Source organism: Mya arenaria, chromosome 10, assembly GCF_026914265.1.
Source record: "Mya arenaria isolate MELC-2E11 chromosome 10, ASM2691426v1".
Lineage (NCBI taxonomy): Eukaryota > Metazoa > Mollusca > Bivalvia > Myida > Myidae > Mya > Mya arenaria.
The window spans coordinates 71063012-71079716 of record NC_069131.1 but is presented as its reverse complement, the minus strand read 5'-3'; the positions used below and the strand labels follow the sequence as shown (position 1 = coordinate 71079716).

The 16705-nt window shown below is 36.7% G+C and overlaps 2 protein-coding genes across 5 annotated transcripts; both read right to left on the bottom strand.

Annotated features, from left to right (window-relative positions):
* Positions 1-1047: 1047 nt before the first annotated feature.
* On the bottom strand, positions 1048-7026 carry LOC128206411 (uncharacterized). Of its 4 annotated transcripts, none has more exons than XM_052908824.1 (4): positions 6806-7026; positions 4149-4199; positions 3272-3589; positions 1048-2568 (listed from the first exon to the last, which is right to left on the bottom strand). In XM_052908824.1, the coding sequence occupies exons 3-4, from the start codon at positions 3572-3574 to the stop codon at positions 2461-2463; spliced, it is 411 nt and encodes a 136-aa protein (XP_052764784.1). In that variant the 5' UTR covers positions 3575-3589; positions 4149-4199; positions 6806-7026; the 3' UTR covers positions 1048-2460. The 4 variants fall into 4 exon arrangements, with proteins under 4 accessions (XP_052764784.1, XP_052764782.1, XP_052764785.1 ...); XM_052908822.1 differs by lacking the exon at positions 6806-7026 and adding an exon at positions 4486-4558; XM_052908825.1 differs by lacking the exon at positions 4149-4199.
* A 4241-nt stretch (positions 7027-11267) lies between these two features.
* Positions 11268-16636, bottom strand: LOC128206989 (uncharacterized). Its single transcript, XM_052909762.1, has 4 exons — positions 16593-16636; positions 13981-14212; positions 13084-13289; positions 11268-11941 (listed from the first exon to the last, which is right to left on the bottom strand). The coding sequence occupies exons 2-4, from the start codon at positions 14189-14191 to the stop codon at positions 11852-11854; spliced, it is 507 nt and encodes a 168-aa protein (XP_052765722.1). The 5' UTR covers positions 14192-14212; positions 16593-16636; the 3' UTR covers positions 11268-11851.
* Between the last annotated feature and the right edge of the window lie 69 nt (positions 16637-16705).

Below are 16705 nucleotides of genomic sequence, written 5' to 3'. Positions count from 1 at the left end.
CCAGACTGAGGTTCTGTTTTAAATTTCTGCAATATTGCAATGCCTGTTCTTAAAATCGTGAACCAGACTGAGGTTCTGTTATATAAGTCTGCAATATTGCAAGGCCTGTTCTTAAAATCGTGAACCAGACTGAGGTTCTGTTATATAAGTCTGCACTATTGCAATGCCTGTTCTTAAAATCGTGAACCAGACTGAGGTTCTGTTTTAAATTTCTGCAATATTGCAAGGCCTGTTCTTAAAATCGTGAACCAGACTGAGGTTCTGTTTTAAATTTCTGCAATATTGCAAGGCCTGTTCTTAAAATCGTGAACCAGACTGAGGTTCTGTTTTAAATTTCTGCAATATTGCAATGCCTGTTCTTAAAATCGTGAACCAGACTGAGGTTCTGTTATATAAGTCTGCACTATTGCAAGGCCTGTTCTTAAAATCGTGAACCAGACTGAGGTTCTGTTATATAAGTCTGCACTATTGCAAGGCCCGTTCTTAAAATCGTGAACCAGACTGAGGTTCTGTTATATAAGTCTGCACTATTGCAAGGCCTGTTCTTAAAATCGTGAACCAGACTGAGGTTCTGTTATATAAGTCTGCACTATTGCAAGGCCTGTTCTTAAAATCGTGAACCAGACTGAGGTTCTGTTATATAAGTCTGCACTATTGCAAGGCCTGTTCTTAAAATCGTGAACTAGACTGAGCTTCTGTTATATAAGTCTGCACTATTGCAAGGCCTGTTCTTAAAATCGTGAACTAGACTGAGCTTCTGTTTTAAATTTCTGCAATATTGCAAGGGCTATCATAGAAGTATCAAACATAATTCAGATTACGTTAAATAATCCTGCAATGTTGCAAGGAATGTCCAAAAATTCACAAACACTTCAGTGGATGTCCTTCAAGTTACGAACATGAGGTTATGTCGTATTATACTACAATGTTGCAAGAGTCGTTCTGTAAGTCTCAAACATGAATGAGGGTCCGTTGTATAATCCTGCAATTTTGCAAGTTATTTCATTATGCAGTGTTGCAAGGGATATACTAAAAGTAACAAAAATAAATCAGATATGGTTGTATTATATTGCACTGCTGCAATAGCTGTTCAATAGTACCGAACATAATTGAGGTCCTGCAGTAGTGAAAGGCTTGGTCTAAAAGTCAATAACATAATATTATCCTGAAAGCTTGCAATGGCTGTCCTAAAAGTCACGAACATAATATTATCCTGCAAGCCTGCAAGGGCTGTCCTAAACAGTCATGAACATAACATTAGTCTGTAAGCTTGCAAGGGCTGTCCTAAAAGTCACGAACAAAATATTATACTGTAAGCTTGCACGGGCTGTCCTAAAAGTCACGAATATAATATTATCCTGCAAGCTTGCAAGGGCTGTCCTAAAAGTCACGAACAAAATATTATACTGTAAGCTTGCACGGGCTGTCCTTAAAGTCACGAACATAATGTTATCATGCAAGCTTGCAAGGGTTGTCCTGAAAGTCTTGAACATGATGAAGTATCCGTTGTATAATCCTGCAATCTTGCAAAAGTGTTGTCCTAAAAGTCTTGAACATGATGAAGGTTCCGTTGTATAATCCTGCAAGCTTTTAGGGGTTGTCCTAAAAGTTTTGAACATGATGAAGGTTCCGTTGTATAATCCTGCAATTTTGCAAAGTTGTCCTAAAATTCTTTAACATGGTGAAGGTTCCGTTGTATAATCCTGCAAGCTTGCAAGGTTGTCCTTAAAGTCTTTAACATGATGAAGGTTCCGTTGTATAATCCTGCAAGCTTGCAAGGGTTGTCCTAAAAGTCTTTAACATGATGAAGGTTCCGTTGTATAATCCTGCAAGCTTGCAAGGTTGTCCTAAAAGTCTTTAACATGGTGAACGTTCCGTTGTATAATCCTGCAATCTTGCAAGGGTTGTCCTAAAAGTCTTTAACATGATGAAGGTTCCGTTGTATAATCCTGCAATCTTGCAAGGTTGTCCTAAAAGTCTTTAACATGGTGAACGTTCCGTTGTATAATCCTGCAATCTTGCAAGGTTGTCCTAAAAGTCTTTAACATGATGAAGGTTCCGTTGTATAATCCTGCAATCTTGCAAGGGTTGTCCTAAAAGTCTTTAACATGGTGAACGTTCCGTTGTATAATCCTGCAATCTTGCAAGGTTGTCCTAAAAGTCTTTAACATGATGAAGGTTCCGTTGTATAATCCTGCAATCTTGCAAGGTTGTCCTAAAAGTCTTTAACATGGTGAACGTTCCGTTGTATAATCCTGCAATCTTGCAAGGTTGTCCTAAAAGTCTTGAACATGATGAAGGTTCCGTTGTATAATCCTGCAAGCTTGCAAGGTTGTCCTAAAAGTCTTTAACATGATGAAGGTTCCGTTGTATAATCCTGCAAGCTTGCAAGGTTGTCCTAAAAGTCTTGAACATGATGAAGGTTCCGTTGTATAATCCTGCAAGCTTGCAAGGGTTGTGTTAAAAGTCTTGAACATGATGAAGGTTCCGCTGTACTCGTGCTTGTTCCTCTTCATCAACTTCTACATCTTCCAAGGTCAAGATCGACCACTTGTCCACGTGCTTCTTCTACAGAATAAAATGGTAAAACGCATATAAAAATATGTTAACCGTATAATGATTATTATTCATTAATTATAATTTCCAGGTTATCATTCAGCAGAAAGGTGTTCTATGGGAGGGTAAAATATGGATATAGAAAGTGGTGTTTTCAATTAAATTAAATTGTCTTCCTTTGCTAAACTCTAGCAGACATATATACATAAAAACAATACCAATAAAGAGCCAGGTTTCAAGCAATGGTGTGACATCACTGAATCATATTTATTTGGCTTATCAAAATAACATTGGCCTATATAACGAAATTATTTTATTAATAATCGTAACTCGAGAACATGACCCTGTTTAAAGTTACACTCTCATATATTGACCGATTTTATTTATTTATTATCTCAGAATCAGCTGATTTTGGCATCAGTGCTTTCAAAACAGACAAATAGCATAACACACAATAGAATAGATCTCATTTTTTTAATACTGCCGAATTTTTCATTTTTCTTAGAGAGGTAGACATCAATTTTCGAGCTAAGATATTAATACATCTATATATTTATTTTGCTGCGGTCTGAATCTTTATCAACAGTCTTATATCACTGGTTGTCAGACATTTACTTAAAACTTGGCTCATCCCGAGATAAAATAATAAAAAAGTTGTCAAGACGGTCAGTCTTTGAGAGTGCAGCTTTAAACCTGATGCAAGACGCGTGACTACCTCACGTTTCTCCGATTGTCTATTTTCCTGGTGGTCAAGAACATCAATGTGCGCCGTTTTTAACGGGTCATGGTCGTTTACTTTCTCAAACGGACTGTATGCGTGTTGATGGATCACATCAGGGATGTGTTCTTCTATTTTGAGACTTGGTCGGTCCAAGATGGAATCATTGGCGCCGCTTTCCGTGACGACGTCCCTCATCGGCGCTTTCATGACGTCAGTCACCGGTTTCACGTAAAGTGACGACGTCACCGGCTTGCTGAACACGTCAGGTAACTTTCGATTCTTCAGTGGGTCGTCCATTCACCTATGTGAAGCCTGAAGGTATAAAGATTTATACATTTTCCTGTTCATACTAGTATGGTGTGAATAAAACTGTTTTACAATATCATAATTATTTTAGCGTCAGAAATAATTTAGCGTTAGAAATAATTTATCTAGTTTTGCTTCACTTAACAATTTATTCGGTAGTTTGCCGCGCCATTCTTATGCCGAATAAATGATTTAGTAACATATAATTAAACACTAACTTGTTCTTAATCTACAGCTTTGTTACATCACATAAAGTATTAATCATTTGAAAGGGAATAACTCTCAGACTGGTATTTGGCAATGATTTGTATTAAATCTTTGTAGAAAATGAGTAACTTTTATGAACGAGCTAACAGGTATCCATTGAGCAGAATTTCGTCAATCCAAGCTTTAAATAAATCGAGTTCAATAACCTTTCTTACATTTTTCGGCACCATACATCATGTATACTGTAATTTCATGTGTTTTTTAAAAAAAATAAAATAAAGATTGACAGTCGGACTCTAATTTTAAATTGTACCAAGCGTTTGTTCACTCTTCACAAGATATTTTTTTCAATACTAACCTTGCAAAACATGAACAAGTCCCTTTAAAGCCTCGTTTGATCACACCATAACTAAAAATAACGATGCCAAAAATTGAAATATTATTGATTATTTTTCTTCATAAATATGCCCTTTGTACTATCCATATCTTTTCTCTCTTTTTTAATATAGACTATATAAAGTGCATATTTATGAAAAACATGAACAAATATAAATTTTTAGTTCGGAATCATAAGATTTCTATTTTTAAAACAATAATAATCTGAGTTTGAAAATCCGGATGCAAGAGGTGAACAGGATGACACACGCATAAAGAGAATTATACATGGCATCCGGCGGAGTGCAATAAAGTGTTACCTGTATACAAATTATTCCAGTGAACAAGATCGTTACAAATATAAATATGGATTACAAATACATATAGGATTCTCAAACGACTATATTAAACAATACAACGACTACATCGACTCCATGCAATCACAGTACAATTGCCTCGCATATCTGATGGTAGATGGCATTGTTATCTACCTACTTGAATGTAATTGATACATGTAAGAGAATAAAATATAATCATTACTTTATACCAAAGGGCGGTTTAGTGATTTGATGTTCAAAGGGTATTTTTATCTGACAGTGTCGGTTATTTATTTCATCTATTAGTATACACGCACAGTGTAGACGCAACTGTTGTTAGTGTGAAAATGGTGTTATACACGACTCCCCCCCCCCCCAAAAAAAAAAAAAAAAGCAAAACAACAACATCAAAAAAACGAAAAAATAAATATCACGACCGACCTACCCTGTATGTTTTGGCCATGACATCGAAAGCTATTGATATTATTTACGCCTTATGGAGTTTTCCCTACGCTTATAATTTCGGAAAAAGTGAGTGTAATATCTAAATTTGACAAATAGTTTACTTTAATTGTTATTTGTTTAACAAAGTTTGTGAAGAACGTTATATGAACTTATACTTAGTCACTCTCGTGGGCACGATGTTGCACGAGTGTGTGGTTTTCTGTCGTGGGAGAAACCGGAGTACCCGGAGGAAACCCACTTGTCCGGCTTGGTGACCACAAACCAAACTCACATGCAGTCCCAGGCCGAACGCTTCCTCGTCAAATAGCCCCCAAATAGCCCCCAAGTCAAAAAGCCCCCATTTTGGTCAAATAGCCCCCACTCACATTTTAAAATTGGTCAAATAGCCCCCAAAAACGCCCCACTTTTTTTTTTACATGTATGTATACATACTTATGTTATTCCAAAACACTTTTTAACCATTATTTTTTTACAAAATGAAGTGCAATTAACATTATTTGTATATTAATAAATCTGAAAATTTTACCATGTAAGAATAACAAACGTTTTAAAGTATATCTTATAAATAATAGATTATTACATCAAATCTACATTTTAAATGTTAAAAGTCATAAGTTTTTTTAGTTTTTGGTGTTTTTCTTTATTTTAATATTGATTAAGCATCAAACTTAAAGCTGCACTCTCACAGATTTACCGTTTTGAAAACTTTTTTTAATTTTTGTCTTGGAAAGAGCAAATGTTTGCGTAAATATCTGCAAACCAGTGCTAAAAGATTGCTGACAAAAGATCAGATTTCAGATTTTCATATTTCCGTTCGAAAAGTAACATTTTATGGCTAAAACTGAAAGGCTTAAAACATCATTTTTTTGAACTTGAATATAAAAATCTGCAATCTATTTTTTGGTCAACATTCTTATTTAACTGGTTTCCATGCATTTTCGCAAATATCGGCTGGTTCCAAAATTAAGAAACAACAAGAATTATATAATTTAACTTTTGTTCATTTTGAAATAATTTTCACATTATTCACATCTTTTAAATACACATTTACAATGTATGGTAAAATGTATTATGCATTCTCATTGAACAATACAATATACATTAACATAGATGGAGAATGTATATTATATGTTAATACATAGTAATAAGGTCCTTAAGCAGCTGTCACTAATCTTCTGTTTCATTTGTTTTTGGGACGGTGTGCACATATATAGAGGAAATCTTTTTTAGCAGGCCGGTGTCGGTCAGATCGCAAGGACCTGTACGCTGCCTTCTAGTTACGCTTGACACGTTGTTCTGAGACCAGGCGGATATATATACACATATCTTAAAAATATTAGCACTTACCTTCAAACATACATTCAAATATCTTAAAAATATTACAACTTACATTTAAATATCATAAAATTATTACAACTTACTTTCGAATATATTTTAAAATTAAAAGAAGTGGGGGCTATTTGACCAAAATGGGGGCATTTTGACCAAATTGGGGGCTTTTTGACCATTTTTTTCGCATTTGACCAAAAGTGTGGGGGCTATTTGACCAAAATGGGGGCTATTTGACTTCGGGGCTATTTGACTTGGGGGTTATTTGACCAGGTTCCGGCCGAACCCAGGTCGCCTTGGTGAGAAGCGAGTGCGCTAACCACTGTGCTAACTGGACAACCAATTGTAGGATGGTTCGAAATATCTCCCCTCCATAAAGTATGCATGCTTTAGGAAATAGAAGACTACAAGACGGCTTAAAATGATATCAGTATGAATTGTTTTAATCATAAACTCTGTTTATATTTAACCAATATTTTCAAACATCCTTACGGCGGTTTATTGAACTAATATTGGAAACAATACATACCCTGTATACCCATTATATCTCGTTCTTTTGTTAATACGTCGCAATTAATTATAACTCCAATCAATTCTATTGATGATCGTAATGTATTAAGCACTTCCGTCCTCCACGAGTGTTTATTCCGTTTACGGATTTATTTAAAAAGAAGGTACGAGTATTTATTTATTGGGATTTTAGCATCAAACATCTTCTGTTTTCAAGAATATTTGCGTTATATGTCTTTTGTTAAAAGTGTTAGTGTTACCGCTTATGTCTCCGCCTTTGAGATCGCCGGTCGGATTCTACCATGCGTTCAGTTTAGGCTAAGTCACTCACATAAACAAATGATTTTGTTTTGTATACCTTTATGTCATAGGGCATACTCTGCAAGCGGGGAACCAACTCGCACACATTAACTATCGTGAACGACTGTTTACGACTGTTTTACGACTGTGAACGGCAAATTAAATTCTTTAGACAGCCTCTGACGAAGACACGAAGACAGCCTCTGACGAAGACAGCCTCTGACGAAGACAGCCTCTGACGAAAGACAGCCTCTGACGAAGACAGCCTCTGACGAAGACAGCCTCTGACGAAGACAGCCGCCACGTGTCTCTTAGTCATAAAATTTACTCAGTGAGTTTCTTAGCGGTTCGCGCGTGCGCGCTGGCTGGTAAAGAACACAGGCGGGTTCAGGGGCGCACCCGCCCTGCCAACATTTTAAACTATACAAATTACGGTTTCGGGATTAAGTTGTAAAACTATAAGTCTTAACGATTGAGCATGGTACTTTTTGGAAAGCTGATTTCATTTGCTCGAAATATATGTGATAATCAAAACCTGAAACCTTTTGACGACTTCATTATTGTAAAGCCATCACAACGTTTTTAACATAATAATAAATAGTATCTAAAAAAACAAGTCGATAAGGCTACATTTTGACATTTTACAACGTTTTAACATAAAATTTTAACGTAATACAATATACTCTTCTATACCTGTTTCCCTTTGTCTACAGCATAGACGCCAGAATGGTCGACCCTTTGAAGAAACTACAACCAAAGCAGGACATCTTCCAGAAAGTAAGACATACATTGCAAACGAAATATTCTAGTTTTCTTTTCTTTTATTGGGTATTGTCAGATTGTAGCAGAAGAACTACTACTGCCACTGCCGCTACCGCCACCACCACCACCACCACCACCACCTCCACCACCACTACCACTATCACTACCACTACTACTACTACTACTACTACTACTACTACTACTACTACTACTACTACTACTACTACTACTACTACTACTACTACTATTACCGCTACCACTGTCACCGCAACAACCGCCACCGCCACCACCTCCGCCTCCGCTTTCACTTCCACTACCAATACCACTACCACTACCACTACTACAACTATTACTACTTCTTCTTCTTCTTCTTCTTCTTCTTCTTCTTCTTCTTCTTCTAATAATAATAATAATAATAATAATAATAATAATAATAATAATAATAATAATAATAATAAATTATAATAATAATAACGAGAAGCGATAACATAATGCGTCCCTGCACAATTCTGTGGCTATTTGTTGGCTTCGAACCCGTAAATATTTCAACTCTCTTTAAGTATCAGTCCGAACTTGCCAAGGCCCAATCGCTCAAAATTATTTGCAAGATACACTGCGCATAACACATGCATTCTTATTCAATTTTAGGCAAAGCCTCTACTGCCGGAGGGTCCGTCGTTCCAGTTTAAGGGTTTCCATGAAGTTGGCTTCCACGAGTTGCAGAATGCCCATGTTGACCCTCTCACGAAACGCCCGTATTCTAGCTGGGCCATTCACGAACAGCCCCAGGAAAAGGTACACTGTATAGGCGTGTGAAGTGGCGATATATACATGTATGCCTTGGCTATTTTTTTAGTAGTCGCTAAGCCTGACAATAGCCTTCCCTCCCTTCCCCTTTATAACACACTTGTTAAATAACTTGTTTCCCAATCTTTCAAATGAATAAGTTAAATAAGTTTAATCAATATTGTATCGTCAAATAACATTCTGTTCGATTTCCATTTCTAGCTAGACCAGTTTGGAAACCCCGTGGGAACAGTCCAGAGGTCGCTGGCCCTCTTCAACATCCGGAAGTGGCAGGACCGCATCCTCGACGAACACAGTTGATCCAATCATCAATCAGCATGACCCTTTTGATCAAATGGCAGATGTTAAGTAACGGTTGCCATGGGCTTATCGCCTGGTAACCAAAGATATTGTGTATGACATGTGCAGTAAACATCTTGTGTGAAGGTATCCGGTACAAAAATAGTGCAGGCATAAAAGGAATCAGACTCACAAGTAAATCCTATGCCTATATCCACCATTAACCTTTATGACAAATTTTGATATCATGTGATCCAATGTTATTACGATATCATGTGACCCAGTGTTATTTCGATATCATGTGACCAAGTGTTATTTAGATATCATGTGACCCAGTGTTATTTCTATATCATGTGACGCAGTGTTATTTCGATATCATGTGACCCAGTGTTATTTCGATATCATGTGACCAAGTGTTATTTAGATATCATGTGACCCAGTGTTATTTCGATATCATGTGACGCAGTGTTATTTAGATATCATGTGACCAAGTGTTATTTCGATATCATGTGACCAAGTGTTATTTCGATATCATATGACCCAGTGTTATTTCGATATCATGTGACCAAGTGTTATTTCGATATCATGTGACCAAGTGTTATTTCCCCTTAATTTCGATATCATGTGACCCAGTTTTATTTATGTGACCATTAAAGTGCTATTTCGATATCGTGTGACCCAGAGTTATTTTGGTACCATGTGACCCAGTGTTATTTTGATATCAAGTGACCAAGAGTTATTTTGTTACCATGTGACCCAGTGTTATTTTGACATTATGTGACCCAGTGTTATTTCGATATCATGTGACCAAGTGTTATTTCCCCTTAATTTCGATATCATGTGACCCAGTGTTATTTCGATATCATGTGACCCAGTGTTATTTTGACATTATGTGACCCAGTGTTATTTCGATATCATGTGACCAAGTGTTATTTCCCCTTAATTTCGATATCATGTGACCCAGTTTTATTTATGTGACCATTAAAGTGCTATTTCGATATCGTGTGACCCAGAGTTATTTTGGTACCATGTGACCCAGTGTTATTTTGATATCAAGTGACCAAGAGTTATTTTGTTACCATGTGACCCAGTGTTATTTTGACATTATGTGACCCAGTGTTATTTCGATATCATGTTACCCAGTGTTATTTTAAGATCATGTGACCCAGTGTTATTTCGATATCATGTGACCCGGTCTTATCTTGGTAACATGTGACCTAGTGCTATTTTGATATCATGTGACCAACTGTTATTTCGATATCATGTGACCCAGTGTTATTTCGATATCATGTGACCCAGTGTTATTTCGATATCATGTGACATAGTGTTATTTTGATATCATGTGACCAACTGTTATTTCGATATCATGTGACCCAGTGTTATTTCGATATCATGTGACCCAGTGTTATTTTGATATCATGTGACCAACTGTTATTTCGATATCATGTGACCAACTGTTATTTCGATATCATGTGACCCAGTGCTATTTCGATATCATGTGACCCAGAGTAATTTTGTTATCATGTGACCCAGTGTTATTTTGACATCATGTGACCCAGAGTAATTTTTTTATCATGTGACCCAGTGTTATTTTGACATCATGTGACCCAGTGTTATTTTGATATCATGTGACCCAGTGTTATTTCGATATCATGTGACCCAGTGTTATTTTGACATCATGTGACCCAGAGTCATTTTGTTATCATGTGACCCAGTGTTATTTTGATATCATGTGACCCATTGCTATTTTTACATCATGTGACCAATTTTCAATTTGAAATCATGTGACCCAATGGTATTTGGCATCATGTGACCCAATGACATTTGACATCATGTGACCCAATGGCATTTGATATCATGTGACCCAATGACATTTGACATCATGTGACCCAATGGCATTTGATATCATGTGACCCAATGACATTTGACATCATGTGACCGAGTGTTATTTTGACATCATTTGACCCAATGGTATTTGGCATCATGTGACCCAATGACATTTGACATCATGTGACCCAATGGCATTTGATATCATGTGACCCAATGACATTTGACATCATGTGACCCAATGACATTTGACATCATGTGACCCAATGGCATTTGATATCATGTGACCGAGTGTTATTTTGACATCATTTGACCCAATGGTATTTTGACATCATTTGACCCAATGGTATTTTGACATCATGTGACCCAATGGTATTTTGACATCATTTGACCCAATGGTATTTTGACATCATTTGACCCAATGGTATTTGATATCATGTGACCCAATGGTTTTAAATTTTGAGGAAAACAAAATAAAAGAACAGAACAGACAGTTTATTAAGACTTAAAAACAGTTCATACTATCATGTATCAATATGTTCGTGTTATATTTCTAAACATATAATATAATATCCAAGAAAAAATATATAAATTAAAGGCATGTTCAAAAAATATGCATTATCATAGTTGAGAGTCAACAGACTTCTTTCATATTTTCATATATATTCATTATCGATGAAGTCAGAAATACATGAAATTTAAATTCAGGAATCACCTATGAATCTGCGTGGAAGTGAAGAAAACACAACAGAACAGGGAAATATTATCAACATTTGTTGGTCAAGAACTTAAAGGGATTCGTTCACGTTTTTTAGGGTCAGACTTTAAAAAATAAAAAAGTTCATGTGAATTGTGAACGAAAAGCTTGTAACAATGATAACGCATGATCAACTCTAACGTTCTAACAATGATTTAAAAATGTGACAAAAAACGTTATTTTGCCGAAAACCGTCAGTTACGTTGTTGAACAACTTTGATTTACACATTTTGTTCAAATGGTAATCCGACAGTTACTGTTCCGTGTTTGTAAATAGAAGAAATAAAAATAATTCAATTTGAACAAAGTTCGAACAAAATAATATGTCACACGTCACACGTCTTGGATGTGTAGAACGTTACGCTGATGACGTATTGCGTTTGACGTTACTCCAGCCATAGTCCGTCTACTTGCCGTCGGTTTCTGAAATTGAAGAACAAATATTTTGCCTCATCAGTTTCGTGGTCTTTCCGGAGACCAATCGGAACAGCTCGGCCATTATCCAACTATCTCGAAGCTTGCCGGAGATGGCCGAGTTGTTACGATTGGCCGGATACGTATACACATAAGCCTCAACAAGCATTATAAATTTTATAGATCTGTGGAGCTGCTATGTTTGGAATCATATCAAATGTATTCTGCAAAGAATTGATTTAATTAAATGTATCCATGTTCACGCCATACGAATTTCACCGACACGAGTCTTCATTCAATACGGGATTTATTTAAAAAGTTTCTTCCAATATTGATAAAAAAACCGATTTGTAATCAATCTTTGTATACGTTCAATTTCACATTGAATCATCACAAATATCATATTATATTAAATATTATATTAAGTTATAAATACTTATTAAATGACATACTGCAATAACTACATTATACGTTGCCATTTAGCGTGCACATATTCATGTAAGGAACTATAATACATCAAAATGGTTACCTTCTCTTCCAGGTGCACATATTCATGTAAGGACCTAAATACATCAAAATGGTTACCTTCTCTTCCTGGTGCACATATTCATGTAAGGACCTAAAATACATCAAAATGGTTACCTTCTCTTCCAGGTGCACATATTCATGTAAGGACCTAAATACATCAAAATGGTTACCTTCTCTTCCAGGTGCACATATTCATGTAAGGACCTAAAATACATCAAAATGGTTACCTTCTCTTCCTGGTGCACATATTCATGTAAGGACCTAAAATACATCAAAATGGTTACCTTCTCTTCCAGGTGCACATATTCATGTAAGGACCTAAATACATCAAAATGGTTACCTTCTCTTCCAGGTGCACATATTCATGTAAGGACCTAAATACATCAAAATGGTTACCTTCTCTTCCTGGTGCACATATTCATGTAAGGACCTAAAATACATCAAAATGGTTACCTTCTCTTCCAGGTGCACATATTCATGTAAGGACCTAAATACATCAAAATGGTTACCTTCTCTTCCTGGTGCACATATTCATGTAAGGACCTAAAATACATCAAAATGGTTACCTTCTCTTCCTGGTGCACATATTCATGTAAGGAGCTAAAATACATCAAAATGGTTACCTTCTCTTCCTGGTGTTTGTTTTTCATATTTGATCGCCACTTCTGCGCAATCTGTTTATCCCTGTGTCCCTTATTCACCCGCGTGGGTTCGTTCCGAGCATTGGGACTGGATATCTTCTGTTTTAACACGTCTGTAATGGGCTGACACATTGGGTCGGAAATGGGTTGTCGGACTATATCATTGAAAACCTTGACACCGACCATATCTAAAAAGGTGAGCATATGTAAATTATATTAAAAAAATGATTCAAATAAAACTGTTCCAATGTTAAAAATGTCTGCATTATCAGACTCTGTGTTGTTGTCAATAAAAGTATGATGTTGAAGGCAAAATTATCTCTATTTCATCTCATGTACATTCATAAACAGGAGTGGTTTCAGCAGGAGTGGTTTCAGAATTTGATGTAAGAGGGGCGTAACCCTTAACTTGCGGTCCTCTTTCGGAACCCAAGTTTTGGCAGAAGTTTTGATGGGTATGACCCTAAGAAAGTTTGAACAAATTCTAGTCTGAAATGGTGCATTTTGGACGTATTACATTTTCTTCGTTACATAAATAGTAAACTTGGACGATTTTTTAAGGGAGGGGAGAGGAGGGCGTGTACGTCTCTAGCATGTAGCCGTAGCTCTTGCGAAGTACAGTCGAACCCCGTTGGCTCGAACTCGCTTGGCTCGAATTCTTCGTTGGCTCAAATTGAATGTTAAGGACCGATCTCTTTACACTGAATGTAAGTTTTCTCGTTTGGCTCGAATTTTCCGAGGCTCGAGGTATTTTCGCCGGTCCCAAGAAGTTCGAGCCATCGGGGTTCGACTGTACAAAGGTTATCATATATGTTGAAAACACATTTAGTTTCATCTATTAAGATAATAAATATCATTTTTAAGACAATGACGACCAACCTTTATATGGCGCTTTGAACACGTCAGTATAACGTTCCGCCACTACATCACGTGGCTGGTCGTGCTTCCTGCCAACGTCCTTGGGCTTGTTCGGTGAGGGTTTCTGTGCCACGTGCTTATAGCCGCCATTTCTGACATTTCCCGCGTTTTTCTTAAGCTGCGGTGTGTTCTGTGTTGGTTTAGCCGCCACGGTTCCTTTAGGTCTTGCCATCGTTCTTGGTGTGTTTTGATTCTGACTCAGATTTAGAGAACTTCATTGCAGGGCTATCATTTTAATCTAACAAGAGCGCCGCGGAGCGAACACCGATGGACGTCTGTTTGTTTTAAGTAAAAAAAAATCGGAACATCCCAACATGGATTGAAACTAGTGTTATTGAATATATATTGAACAGTTTTTTTAGTTATTGCCTAGGTTAATATTTGAACGCCCCCGACGACGCCGACAACCACATCAAGACCATTACAATACTATCCAAAGAAACAACAACAACAGATGTGCCAAAATTTACGAGCCCAAAAGGCAAATTTAAGAAATGCACTAGTCATTTCTTTTATTTTGTCAGTGGTGTAGTGGTAATTGTGTCCACCTCTCACACAAGAGTTTTTTGGGTTCGATCCCCACCAGGGGTACCTTCTGCTGGTCTCTCAAAAAGGACAACAGTACTGGTTTCTACACAGGGAGCGGACACAGGCTATTTATAACGTCTTACTTTATAGATAAATCGAAAGAATATAGCGTGGCAACGTCGGGATAGACATTTGTCATCTGTCTGATGATGACCGAGGTGAATGCGTGTGCCACTCCAACACAATATAAGTGTTTTCTTTGAGTGCAAAAGTGAGCGTTTCTGGTACTTGACTCGACACCGGTTCCGACGCAAGCTAAAGATTATAGGTGGACTTGTCGATTTCCAAAGTAAAACAAATGCTCAAATGGCCTTACTTAAGAAACGTATTATGCACATATGCACATGCACAGTCATTTGTAACCACGCCCCTCCCCCCAGGTCCGGGGGTATACCGGGGATAGCCGGGGAAATGGGTCGGGTTTTTACCTTTCAGGTGCCACCGCAGTGCCGGGTGAATGCGGTGGTTTTGTCTTCGTGCTAATTATACCGGGGAATTGGCCTTACCTATTGGCGGGATTTTACCCGGGGTTGGCTGGACCGAAAGTCAAAGTCCCCGCTATTCCCCGGACCTGGGGGGCCGTGGTTACAATTGACTGGTGCATTAGCGGAGCATTATCATTGTTAACGCTTAAATCAAACGTTTTCAAATCATACATAACATCAGCTTTGTTTTGTAAACGATCTTCAATTTATCAAGGGTTATAATGATCTAGTGGTATATATATGTGCCCGTCTCTCTACCAATAGGCCGAGTGTGTGTTCGATTCCCACAAGGATGACAGTAATCTAGTGTCCGTCTTTCACCCAAGACGTTTTGGGCTGGATGCCCCACGTGGGTGAGAGTGGTCTAGTGGTATAGGTGTCCGCATCTTGGCCAAGAGGTTCGATCCCAACCATGGGTACATGTACTATCTCATGACCTTGCAAAAAGACATAGTTCTGGTCCTAATATCACGAAAATAATTAAGACCAATCTCTGTTTTTACACCTTTAAAAAAGTGCATTCTATCATACAATATGTTGATAAAGGCCTTTGGTAAAGATTCCAAGGGAAATATATTATACAGCCAAAAATGTATTTGAGTACAATTCATTGTTTTTTAACAATAACTTTAATATATTGTTTGCTCTAGAATTGGTTTTCTCTGAAATATCGACAAAATCTATTTATCAACACATCTCATTACTTGTTTTCAAAAGCATGACATGTTTGACTCCTTCGTTCTTCACAGAACTGTTAACATTTGCCAAAAATGAGCACTATAGCTTGCGTTCATCAGAAAACAAGGATATTTTTGTTGTAAAACCTAGAACAAACTATATCAAAAATACATTTGCCTATAAAGCAATGAAAATTTGGAATTCTCTTCCTACATACATTCAATTTCAAGATAAGCTACCAGCCTTTAAACATGCATTAAAAGGCTACTTATTGGCAGAATAGTATTATCACTTATAAAAAAAATCTTGACACTTTATTTAATTCACATTATAATAAATAGTTCATTGTTTACATGAATTGTGTTAATGTACGTTTATGACATTCTTGCAACAACTTGTAATGGATACTACCAAATATATAAATGTTGAAAATATATTGATTGAATGTGGTTTTACTGAATATATCTACATTATTTACAGGATGGAATTATTCTAATCTATAATCATCATATTAAACTGAGTTGTGTTTGTCGAAGAAATGTTGAATACATGTTTAATTATGTTGAATTTCATGAGATAGTGATAGTGTGATTGTATGTTGCTTAATATGTAAGTTAGTATATGTGTTTTGTAATACTTTTTTGTGTGAGGGCCATACTGGAAATAAGTAGTATGTCTGTAGTGATTGTACACTTTTTACAGACATCAGAATATGTTATGTTACTTCTGACAGAACCATAATAGAAGTTCGTATACAGAAAATGGCCCACATGTAAATATCACGAAAATACACAAAGTAAAATAAAATACATAAAAACATACCTTTTTAAATATCAATCGCTTTCTTTTTTCAAGCTACACTGTATACCCTATGCCTGATATAGACACTGGTTTTATGTGAACTTTTGACAGCCGAAGAAGATAAGTATATAATC

What these genes read in the sequence shown, in the direction of transcription:
- LOC128206411 (XM_052908824.1), bottom strand. Translation starts at nt 3,574, where the DNA reads ATGGACGACCCACTGAAGAATCGAAAGTTACCTGACGTGTTCAGCAAG. An exon ending in GACAATCGGAGAAACGTGAG is followed by an intron (nt 2,569 to 3,271) that starts GTAGTCACGCGT and finishes TTTATTCTGTAG; the next exon opens with AAGAAGCACGTGGACAAGTG.
- LOC128206989 (XM_052909762.1), bottom strand. Translation starts at nt 14,191, where the DNA reads ATGGCAAGACCTAAAGGAACCGTGGCGGCTAAACCAACACAGAACACA. An exon ending in GTTCAAAGCGCCATATAAAG is followed by an intron (nt 13,290 to 13,980) that starts GTTGGTCGTCAT and finishes TCACCTTTTTAG; the next exon opens with ATATGGTCGGTGTCAAGGTT. An exon ending in ACAAACACCAGGAAGAGAAG is followed by an intron (nt 11,942 to 13,083) that starts GTAACCATTTTG and finishes CTTCAATTTCAG; the next exon opens with AAACCGACGGCAAGTAGACG.